The 12235-nt window shown below is 42.0% G+C and overlaps 1 protein-coding gene across 3 annotated transcripts in view; it reads right to left on the reverse strand.

Moving 5' to 3' along the window:
• Positions 1 to 12235, reverse strand: part of LOC306961775 (paired amphipathic helix protein Sin3a-like) — a 35331-nt gene that overhangs the window by 20933 nt on the left and 2163 nt on the right. For 2 of the 3 annotated variants that reach the window (XM_079554668.1, XM_079554666.1), the window contains exons 2-11: positions 10639 to 10864; positions 9632 to 9802; positions 8980 to 9086; positions 7487 to 7889; positions 7149 to 7400; positions 4705 to 4857; positions 4452 to 4604; positions 2808 to 2894; positions 2566 to 2684; positions 1250 to 1475 (exon numbers count right to left, since the gene is read on the reverse strand). In XM_079554668.1, the coding sequence (XP_079410794.1) occupies positions 1250 to 1475; positions 2566 to 2684; positions 2808 to 2894; positions 4452 to 4604; positions 4705 to 4857; positions 7149 to 7400; positions 7487 to 7889; positions 8980 to 9086; positions 9632 to 9802; positions 10639 to 10833 (1866 nt within the window). In that variant the 5' untranslated portion in view covers positions 10834 to 10864. The remainder of the gene's footprint in view (positions 1 to 1249; positions 1476 to 2565; positions 2685 to 2807; positions 2895 to 4451; positions 4605 to 4704; positions 4858 to 7148; positions 7401 to 7486; positions 7890 to 8979; positions 9087 to 9631; positions 9803 to 10638; positions 10865 to 12235) is intronic. The other variant, XM_079554667.1, reaches the window with a different exon arrangement.

The following is a 12235-nucleotide window of genomic DNA, read 5'->3' on the forward strand; positions in this document are numbered from 1 at the left end:
GGTGAAACCCGAGCCTCACCATAACCACGGTTTGAGAAGAGGCATGAGAAGAATACATTTCATCTCACAACTATGCTGTCCAAAATAATTGTGAAAAACAATGTTATTACAGTTATTAATTAACCTCTTAACCCCCACCTGAACCGGGCACATTTTCACCAGTTTGGCTTTACCCAGATCTAAAAGCTTTTTGAAAAAAGCATCAATAAAGCAACAAAAACGGGGATGAAAACACAACAAAAGCCTCAAGAGAGCTACAAAAAAGTGACAAAAATGCAACAAATAAGTGACAAAAAACCCCAACAAAAACATGACTATAAAGCAACAATAATGCACAAAAAAAAAAATGACTAAAGAGCGACAAAATGGTGACAAATATGTGCCAAAAATTAGGCAAAAACACAACAAAAAATGTTCTGCCTGAGCTCAGCCCTGGGCCAAAGCGCTGATCTGATTCTAACATGACTGAGCTCTGGTCGACCAGAGGAGAGAGGACTGCCCTCACTAAAACAAGCAGGTCATTTGAGATTTAAGATTTCACAACATAACACTGGTGAAAAAGACGATTTTTCAGCATAATATCTGCATGTAGCAAACCTTCAACATGCAGTTTGTCTTTTAGCTGCTGCTTTCCTCAAGTATTTGCCTTGGAAACTCTGAATAACTCGATAAACCCGACCAAAAGCAGCATTTGTCCACATTGTTTTCATCATGGCTCACAAAACCTTTTTTTGACTGTTTTCCCCTCAGTAATGTGTATTCTAGTGCGTGCATCTGTGGGAGTGCTGCCCACAAAAGCTGCGGCCCATTTGCAAAGGAAATGCTACATGTGGGAAAACTGTGACCAAACAGTACTGGGATGAAGCATATATGGAAAAACGTTAACATTACAAAGTCTTTTGAATAATTAGAGTGAGGAATAATGTAGGATTTTTGCATGGATAAGGGGGCAGACTTTGGGAATGGCTGCTCTGGAGAATTCCTGAACCAAACTCAAAACAGACAGCAAAGCAACACCTCCTGTATTGGCTCAAAGATGGAAGCCGGAGTAGTTTACTTTTTGGTAGCGGTCGTTAATGCCAGCTGAAGCTTAAACACGATGATTTTAGAGGCTCCACAGAAAAGGTAAACTCCAATAAAAGTACCTCCAATTAGTCATATTATCACATATCGTCCCACTGTCCTCCCGCTCATGTATGACAACGACAAAATCAGATATTATAGATGAAGGAGAGGATCTTGTGCCCACCTCTCTGCACAGGGGCGTCCTCCCGGTGCACTTGGGCTGCTGGTAGCTCTTGGGCAGCGCTCTGTAGCTGGAGCCCAGTCTCTTGCAGGAGGCGTAGTCGATCTCCATGGCGATGCCCTCCGTGCCGCGCTCCTTGGGCAGACTCTGGGCGTGGCTCAGCTCGCCGTGCATCGACTCCCGGTAGCCCAGGAAGTTCTTGAACCACGAGAAGAGCTCTGGGAATTTCCTGGAAAGACAAAGTTGAATCTAAAGGTCAGCACACACTACACGACTTTTCTAGTCGTAAACGATTTTATATAGAATGGGGGGTTCACACTTAACGACTGAGAATCGTAAGAGCGACACACTACACCATTCTGACAAACAGCTGATGTTTTATAACACAGCACGTCTGTCGTCTCTACGGCTTCCAAAACTGACCCCAAATCCGCAAAGACAGGCCTGTGTTTGTGAGCGTGGGAAAACGTGTGTGTCCCGATTGGTCAACGGTGTCAACAATGTCACAACACCGCAGCGCTAGCTTACTGCTACTACGAAGCTTCAACTGGGCTATAGTTCTGTCAAATGGAGATAAAAGTCGGCGACAGGAAGAAGCGGGACGTATTTCAGTGGATTTAATAAGAAAAGGAGACGGGTGTCAACCTCACGATGGAGGAGACAGCGGAGAAGATAGCGGGGAGGCTAGCCACCGTTAGCAGCGAGGTGAAGCTAAACAATTTGTCTCCAAACTCAGTAAGAGCCGCTAAACTCTGTCCGTGGTTGAAATGTAGCTGGAAAAGGTGGTTGTCGTGAACTTTTGGTGATACAAAGTTGTGCTGTTTCGTGTGTGGGGCTGTGGCCATGAAATGAGTTGTTTGTGCCGCTGGTTTAACAGAGAAGTGAAAAAAGGAGGCGCGGCGGTCTCTGTCTTTATATCTCTCTGTCATTCACATTTGGGACGGTAAAATCACCCACGTTTCTCCCGTGCGTCCAAAATTGGGCTTAAAAATCAAACATGTTCGATTTCCTACGACTGGAATCTAGTCGCGTCTTTCTGCCGCCCACACTACACGATTCGAACGTCAGTCCAGTCGTGACCCCCCCGGCACTACACGACTCCATGTGACCGCCTTGGACTAGACGCGACTGGCACGACTGAGAATTAGAGCGAAATCTGGCATAAAAGTCGTGTAGTGTGTGCTGACTTTAGGAGACTATTCGAATCCGGCAAAACAGAATGGGGGTCATTTTTTAACTTTCAATGCTACTGCAATTATAGTTACTGAAAATAATGTTTAAGTTACATGGATGGCTGGTAACAGTTGAACAGCTCTTACCCGAGAAAAGGGATGACCAACTGGACCAGCTCGGCCCGAGAGATGACCTCCTGGTTGAAGATGTGCAGACACCTCAGGAAGTTGTCATACGCCTCTGGACTGCGGAGGGCTTTCCGGACCTGTGGGGAGGCCGACATTACACCGCTTTAACTTGTGCCAACTTAAAATGTAAATCAACTTTAGATATTTGATGATTGATAATGTTTTTGGGATACTTTATTGCTGTACAAGACAGTACTGACCTTTTCAAAGAACATCGTCTCAGTGCTTGTGCTGTGTTTGCCGATTTCACCCATCCCATGGTCCTTTCCCATCAGTTTTGGCTTCTTCTGTGAAATAAAAGTAAAGAGAAAAGGTTAAATAGGGTTGAAAATGCGGATTAACTGATATATTTTATTTGATAAGTAGAGTTTAATGCATATGTAATTTTTAGGGACCACTGTGCGTAGGTACCTAATGATAAGTAACACGGCTGAAATTACTTGTGTTTGTTTTTTTATTAATTGATTGTTACTTTACTGTTCTGATTATGAATAAGAAATTTGACATTGAAAACAGCACGGCCAAAACCCCTGGACCGATTTTTACTGCAACTGACGGTAACTATGGTAACTTTGTTTTTGGCTCATATCTCAGTCATTACTGGAGGAATCCACATGAAATAAAAAACTGTCTCAAACTTCAGTGTCTCCTCTGTCAGCACATGAACTAATGTGCAATTACTTTCTCCGAAAAACGTCAAAAAGTGGTGACAATATGCGAAAACATGACCGTGATGATGATTTGCCAGTATTCGTTTTGGAGATTTCTTACAAAAACTGCATTTCTCCCATAGAGTTCATCCAGACACAGCCACATCACTCCCGTCCTCTCCTCCCTGCACTGGCTCCCGGTCCGTTTTCGGATTGATTTCAAAATTTTAATGTTTGTTTTTAAAGCCCTTCATGGTCTCGCTCCGTTATATCTGACTGAGTTGGTGACCACACATCGCCCCAGCAGAGCTCTCCGGTCTGCCGATCAAATGGTTCTGGACGTGCCCAGGTCCCGGTACAAACAGTGGGGCGATCGTTCTTTCAGGGTTGTAGCGCCAAAACTGTGGAACAGCCTGCCCCTCAGTCTGCGTGTTCTCACTGAGCTGTCCCTCTTTAAGTCTAGATTGAAGACACATCTTTTCAAACTAGCTTTTAAGACTTAGATCGCACTTGTTTTATTGATTGATTTTTTAATATTGTTTTATCTGTCTGTGAAGCACTTTGGTCTTCCTTGTGTTGTTGTAAGGTGCTATACAAATAAACTTTGATTGATTGATTGATTGATAGATAGAGTGCCTGAACCTACTTATTTCTCAGACTCATCAGCCAAAATTGCCGCACCAACTGCTAAAAAAGTATTACTTACTAAAATAGGTACTTCCGGTTTAGCGGAGATAAATACTAACGGTGGAGCAGCTACGCTAACCCCGGAAGTACTGACTTTAGTACATAATACTTTTTAGCAGTAGGTGCGGCATTTTTGGCTAATGAGTCTGAGAAATAAGTAGGTTCAGTCACTCCCCGTTAAGTTTCAGAAATATTGTTTGCTGTATTAAAGACTTTTTAATGCTTTTTTTCCTCGCATATTAGCCGCTCTGCTAGGACACAGAAGCGGATGCCGTGACGTCACACTTAACAAACGTATAGGTATCATGATATTATGCACTATTTTACTATATGTATAATTATTTTTTCGATCGGAAACCAGGAAGAAGCACTAACTCAACTGTTACATAGAACTAAAGACAAGCACAGCTCAATGTTGTGAAACCTGCTTACAAACTGATTCCCATGATGAAACAGGCTGTTGGGAAAGTCGTGACTAACTAAATAGGAACATCTAAGGTTGCTCACCTTGATGGGAGGGGTGATGGGCAGCCCGCCCGGCCTCCGGAGCGGGAGGCCGTTCTGACTCAGCCTCTGCTTGTTGTTCAGGAGGGGCCTCTTCACCGTGGCTCCGTGATCGTTACGCACAGAGTCCACTCGGTCTGTGCTCGGCTTCAGCAGCTGAGGGTTCAAATAAAAAGGTTGTCTTTACACACACACACACACACACAGGATGATGAAATATAGACAGTAACTCAGAAGCCTGGGGTAAAAAGCGCACCAAAGAATTGTTGGCGTCAGGGAGGAACTGCCCGAACTCGGAAAGCAGATCTTCTTGGTTCTTGAACAGTCTGGCCACTTGAGTGTAGACCTCCTGTTCCGTCAGCACCGGGGTGTAGTTCCCTCCCGCCTCTTTAGCGTTCCGCTGCTCCTTCTGACGGACACAAGGAAACAACACCGACACTTAAAAACAACAATACTTAAATACACTTCGTTTAAAAAGTAGGGTTCACCTGATCCTTTTGCCCTATAACTTTGGAATTTAAAAATAAAACTGCTGGAGAGAATGATATGGTTTACGGTCATCTCCAAATAGTGGGCTTATCCACGCTAGTTTTGCACAACATGGGAAAAAAATTGTGATATGTAATACAGGTGTGCAATATTGGTAAAGCAATATCGTGATTAGAAAACCGAGGCAAAACAAGACAAGACACTGGTAACTAGGGCTGTGCAATTAATCAAAATCCAATTATGATTTTGATTATTACACTAAACAACAAAAATAGCATAATCGAGAAAAAATAATTGATGTCCTCCTGAGTGTCCATCCAAAGCACAGAAAGTCTTTCAGGAGCGGTTTATTTGAGCACATCTGATCCGCTGAACTGCTGTATTTGTCGTGGATTATTTTAATTATGTTTATACGTAGCTCTTGAGATAACGCTACTGATAAGTGTCCACCTTTTCTTGAAAGGAGAACAGAAGTTTAGAAGCCTCTATATCCTTTGCCAGGGCTGGTTTAGTCTAAAAATCTAATGTCATGCTCCTGGGATGATGGATTTTGTTCCCTTCGCATTTCAAGTGCTGCCAGCAAATGCTCTGGTCCGACATAAACAAACAGCACTCAGTGATGATGTCATCGGTCCACGTGCTCAGTTTGCTTGGGCAGGTGTAACATAGATCTCTTAATAGAGGATTAGTTTAGAAACTTGAGCATACCGGTATTTAATATAATTTGGGGTTTTTAATTGTCCAAATAAGATATCAAGAATTAATACATAAATAAATAAATACAATATATAAAGATATATTTTTCAAAGGCAACAAATAATCGTGATTTCAATTATTACTAAAATAATCATGTTATGATCGAGCAGCCCTACTGGTAACACTTTATTTTACAGTACCTTTGATACATTGTACAATGTAATGTGCTGTGTTTAACCCCCTGATGAAGCTACGTTCCGCCGGCAGGACGTGCACCATTAAATGCCTTCCTATACGCACCACAGTCACATTGCCCCACATGCTACTAGTCAAAATCATAGATTTGGGTCAGACAAAAGTCCTATAAAACGCATTGGACGTATCCATGTAAAAATTGATGTACAATGTTTATTTTACAGATATTGTTGACCTGTTTTTGAGCCTATAAAAATACCACCACTTGAACATATATTTCAGAGTGTGTTTTGGTTCCACCTGTCTATTGCAGCTGTGGACCTTTATTTTCATCAAAAAAAATGTTGGCGAGAATAAAGACAATTATTCTTTTATTCAGTGCTGTAGTTGATATCTTGCCAATAGTGGCTTTGATAGTCACACTGAACTAGAGACTCACATGCAAGAGTATTATGTAAATTCTATAAGGGACATTAACAGCAATGACTTTAATTTGGAGGCGTCATTTTACAGGCGAGTGAATCAAAATGACCTGCAAAGGGTTATCTTGTACCTAATGATTAAATACACAATGGAATAATGTGTATCTGTTGTTTGGAGGGACATAATGTAGTAAAACATAAGACCCTAACGCTCTGGGTCTTATTACATCATGTACCTAATACACATTATTCCATTGTGTATGGATTACATAGTAATTTAGTTATTAAAGATTGTTACAAAGCAGATTACATTACTAAATTTTGCCAGGAACAATGTGTCATTGTAGTGTAAAATAAAGTGTCACCAAAACGCTATATCAGGACCAGAATGAGGCCAAAACTGAAGTAAATTTGGGTAAAATTAAGTTCAGTGCAAAAATGTGTCATTGATGTGTGTCGATGTCACATTGGTTTTGCTCAATCAGCCAAATGTATTTGTTTCATAATATCTGTCCTGGTGCCCGACTCTCCACAATTAGGGAGTTACTGGAGATGTTTGTAACATAGTATAATGGAACACAAATCTTATTTCAAATAAAACCTTTCAAAATGAAGCAACCCTCATTTAATATTTTTTTCCCCCGATTTTAAACCCTCTTGGCACAAACACCTGACCTGACAGAGAAAAATGGTTGGCATTTCACAGTTTTAGACATGTAGCCCTGTGTCATCTCTTCTATTGAAAATGTGGTCAGCGGAGACTCTTCTGAACGTTCTGTATGTTCCTTCTCGAAAACTGTTCAGTTCACTAGACAGTTAATTTTCAGCATCTCTTGTTATACCCACGCTCCTGGGTAAATCTGTGCACAGTGGCTGAACAGACGGTGCTTTGTTGTACCTGGTACGTGTGCAGGATTTCCAGGAAGGCTTTGTAGATGTCCGGCTGCCCCTGGAAGCGGTTCTTGATCTTGTTGACGTAGTTGATGGCGTGGTTGAACTCCACGGGCTGGTTGTTCTGGAGGGGGGGCCCGCCGGAGGGGGTGCTGCTCACAGGGGTGTGGCACTGGGCCGGAGGGGAGCGCGGAGAGGCGTACGAGGGGATGGACGGGTTGGGCTGAGGGGTGGGCGTGTGAGCCGGCGACTGCAGAGGCTGTGGAGGGAAAGAGAGGAATACAAAGATATTAATCATTGTAGAACACGTTTAGGTTGGACTTCCTGGTTCCTGGCTGCACATACCTTGCTGACCTTGTTGGGCGGGGGCTGTGTTTGGACAGGGGTGGTGGGGGTGGCGGTGGTGGGGGCGGCGGTGGTGTGGGAGGTGATGTGTGGGGCGGCCGCTGGTGCGCTCTGCTGCGGGGGCGGGGCCTGGCTCACGGACTGGCTCGCGGATTGGCTCGTGGATTGGCTCGCGGACTGGCTCGCCGGCTGGCTGGGCGCTCCGGTCACTGGGATGTTGTGCACGGAGATGCCGTGGGGAGTGATGTAGTGGATCTGACCCGGCGTGGTCACGTTCACCAGGTCGTTGGTCTGCACTTCGATCTTGTATCCGGGAGGTAAGAAGGTGTTGAAGCCCATGATGAGGTCTGGGTGGCCCTTGAAGAGCTGGGACACGCGGTTGATCACTCCCGGGGTGTCGATGCTGTAAAAGAGCGGGGACAATCACAGCAATCAGTATTAGAGCTACATAAGTAATCGAATAAAGTAATCTGAGTAAAAAGGGTTCATATCTGAGTTCATCTTGTTGAGCCATACAATAAATCATAGCTTCTTTTACTAAGAAAAAACTAAAAGCTGGGTTCACCGCTGCCACCTACTGACACAAAAAGTCATGCTTGGGACTTCGGCTATATCCACATGAAGTCAAAACGCTTATAAAACACTGGGATGTCGTCGTCTTGACAAAAGTTGCAGAGACACCGTAACAACGGAGCCGCATAAACGGCGCTTCGCGATCTTTCCGCGATCTGTCTGCTCTTGGACATGGTTTGGAAAATGGTTGTTTACAGACGCCCAAATCGCTGGCTACATATGGATGAGATGTTGCTTTTAGTCCTGAGCTTAACTGCGAGTAGACAGGGCCTAAGAATATGTCAATCTTTAGATATTTTTTGTATAAGAATAAACAAAAAGCTGGGTTCACTATCACTACCACCTACTGATGGAAAAAGTCATGCAGAAATGCTTACTGGGGCCAAGAGCCTTTGCTGTTGTCCGATTATGGTGTGGTTTCTCTTATGAAACTGTCAGACACTCTTATTATTCTATCCACATAATACAAAGGATACTATAGTGTCTAGAATAGGAACTAGACAGAGTAAAAAATGTTAAAATGATGTATTCTCCTCCCACTACATGCTCCATGTTGAGCCCAGACCTATTCACCACAATTGCCGTTAAAATCCTGCACTGTCACTCAAAAAGGTGTAAATTCGGGACTGAAGAGCCGTCATACAGCGTAATGTAGAAACTGCAGTTACGCCTAAGACCAGAGGCGGCAGTAGTGAGCATAAAAACGACAACTTCCATCTGGTCCCTTAAAGAAACTGTCAGACACTCTTATTATTCTATCCACACAATACAAAGGATACTATACTGTCTGATTAATTGCAGTCATTCTGATTTGTCAGTTGCAATTAAAAGTGCAACACAACATGCGCATCTGAAAGCCAAATACCCGGAGGGAACACAAGCTAAAAAAAGTCAGAAAATAATAAAATAAAGAAACCAACCTCTGAGACTTGAACTCTTTCATTATATCGAGGAAATCGTTGTAAACTTGTGGCTGATTTCCAAACTGTAGCTTCACTTGGTCCAGGTAGGACAGAGCATCTTCAACCTAAAACAAAACAAAACAATGTGTGACAATATATTGATTTTACGACATATCGCGATATTTTGCGGGACGATATGATACTTGTTAGTCCGATACCAATATTTGATGACGTCGTACATATTAATGACCGACATCATGCATATTAACGCAGTGCTCCACTGCATTAATATGCTATTGCTTTCAGTCAAAAGAGGCCATGAACTGTCAAGAATTCAGCCAGGACAGTAGAGGGCAGCACTGCACAAACACCTTCACACAAACATATGACTTTGAATAATCGTTTTAATAATTATGAATGAGATAAATGTGTGGTTGATTTATTCCTTTTGAAACAGGACAGTGGTTTCTTGTTTATTTAAATGTAAATTAAGCGATGCCAATGACAGACCCACTTTTAGTGTGAGAGTCAGGGATCATTTATTTACTTATTTAAAAAGCAGTACAATGCACACGAAAACAACTGTAAATTATGAACAATATGTTGTAGGTTAAAAACGTCAGACCACCAATGAGACGACATAGGGAGTATGTTATAATGTGAACTGTACCTTTAGCCTTTGAAACTGCTGGCCCTGAGAGGAGCTCAGAGCTGCTGGCGTGTGGACATGTCCCTGGACCACGGCGGGGCCCGGGGTCTGGACCGTCAGGCTGTGCGTGTGGGGCCCCGCGTGAGGGGCCGCACTCTTCACTCCACTGGTGCTCTGAGCCATCGTGGGCACCTTTAAGTGGGAGGAAGTGAAGACAGTTAGACATTGATACACTCGTGCAGATGAATAGGTGTTGCCACAGTTACAGTTTACTTCATATTGTGTAAAACAGTGGTTCTCGCCAGATCATTTAGATAAAATAGCCATATTTTCATTAGCATATAATCTGATATTTTATTGTAGCATGTGTGTGATTTTATTGTAGCATGTGTGTGCTTTTTTACCAGAGTGCCATTATTTGTTTGTAGTTTGATGAATTTCATTTTAGCCTTTTTTTTTTTTTTTATAACCCCTTAACTCCCACCTGAACCAAGCACATTTTCTCCAGTTTGGCTTTACCCCAGTCCAAAAGCTTCTGGAAAAAAGCTGAGACAAAAACAATGATGGAAGTGGGACAAAAAAAGTGAGAAAACATTGACAAAAAAGTGACGAAAAATTGATGAAAAAGTGGCAAAAATGTCACAAGAAATTGACAAAAAAACGACAAAAAAATGATTAAAAATGACAAAAATGTGACAAAAAAATTACAAAAACGTGACAAAAAAATGACAAAAAATGACGGAAAAAAATGACAAAAATGTGACAAAAAATGACAAAAAGATAAAAGAATGAGTAGAATACCCAACAAAAAAATGATGGGAAAAAAATGTGATGACGTGAGGAAAAAGATCCTCTCGGTTCAGGCGGGAGTTAAGAGGCTAAGAATTATGTCGGCTACTATTTCTATTTCTCACGGTGTGACCCGAGCAGGGGTCACGAATCCCTTTTACTGTTAAAATGGGGGTTGTGGCGCCAAAAGGTTGAGAACCACTGGTGTAAAAGTACATGTTTTTCTCAAAATGTCACACCTGGTAGCCCTGTGGGAGTGAGTACTGGATGGCGCTGGTTGGCTGCATGTCTGTGGAAGGCTCGGCGACAGTAGAGGTCGGGGCCAGGGGGCGGTGCTGCAGACCCTCTGGGAGCCCCGGGATGGTGGGACGGCGCTGCTGCTGCTGCTGCTGGGAGGAGAATACTGCTTCCTGGTCCACCACGCGTCTCTTCATCCTGTGAACATACTCGAGCTGGCTGAGGCACCTGCGATACACAAGAAGGGACACAAGAAAATACTTAATACAAGGGCCGTATTAAAAAACTACATTTTAATGGCATTTAATCATGTAAAAATGAATGTGTGTATAGAGATCGGGAGAGGATCATCACACTGCTTTCATTTTGTGTTGCTAATAGGGCTGAAACAACTAATGTATTAATCGTTTTCTAGTAAACACAGACTTAAAAAGAGCAAAAATTACATGAACATTTTTTATTTTTGATGGAAACCTACTTTGTTTTTCAAGTTAGGGTCTGTAGAGTTTTGTACATTGAAAATTTCATAGATATCTGTCTGTGTCTCATCCAATTAATAAAGCAGAACTGGCACTACAAAAACACTTTTAAATATCTTTAAATATCACAATTTTTTCCACAGTTTTCCCTTCTATTTCATACTGTTTTAATGAAATGCAAGTCTATGGACAATGTCTGCTTGTTTCCAACCAATTGATGTATCCAAAACAATTTCATATTTCCCAAACTCTACAGCAGGGTCAGCTACTTCAAAGGCACATAGTCGTCCGGGGCTGCCAGTTAAAAATAAACAACAGAGAAGTGAGTCAAAGAACACAAATACCTATATACAGTAATGAAATCTGATTGTAAGAAGTTCATTTCATTCAACACTTTTTTAGTATAGTCTCAGGGCTATTGAGCAGGCCCTAAAGGACACCCGCGTGCCCTCAGACAGAGGTTGGTGACGGCTCAATGGCCTTTAGGTGTGTTGTTTCAATCCGACGTCAGATTCATTAGGGGCCGTCTGTAAATAGCACACACAAACAGAAATATTTAGCGATAATTGCTGTATATCCACTTTTCGTTCAGTAAATGACAAGATAAACAACACATTTTGGGCTGAATATTTATCGTCAGAACATTTATTTGCATTAATCCCTCACTTTTCCAATGCCATACTTTTTGCCCAAAGTAAGTTGTGTCTCATGGTGTTTCATGTTAATTGTGGGATATTTTAAGAATCATTAGTTTTGGAACAGAACGGAGCTTAACTGCAATTGTTAAGCTTAAAAGTTAGTTCTTACGGTATTATATCGTTTATCGCAATTAGTTTCCTGCCGTAATATATCAAACTTTAGATTTTGTTGTTGTGACAGGCCTTAACCGAGCGCATTTTCTCCAGTTCGACTTAGGGCTGAAAGATATATCGTAAATGAACATTCAAGATATTCAAATCGAAAAAGCAAAATATACATTACATAGATTTGTATCTATGAAACTGCAGTCTTTTGTATTATGTTTTTATTTTTCTGAAAAATGCTTGTTTTTCACCTCACCCTTAGTTATAGCGTATCAATATCGAGATAACTGGAATAAACATCGAGAAATAACATTTTG

The sequence above is a fragment of the Gobius niger genome (assembly GCF_951799975.1).
Source record: "Gobius niger genome assembly, chromosome: 4".
Classification (NCBI taxonomy): Eukaryota; Metazoa; Chordata; class Actinopteri; order Gobiiformes; family Gobiidae; genus Gobius; species Gobius niger.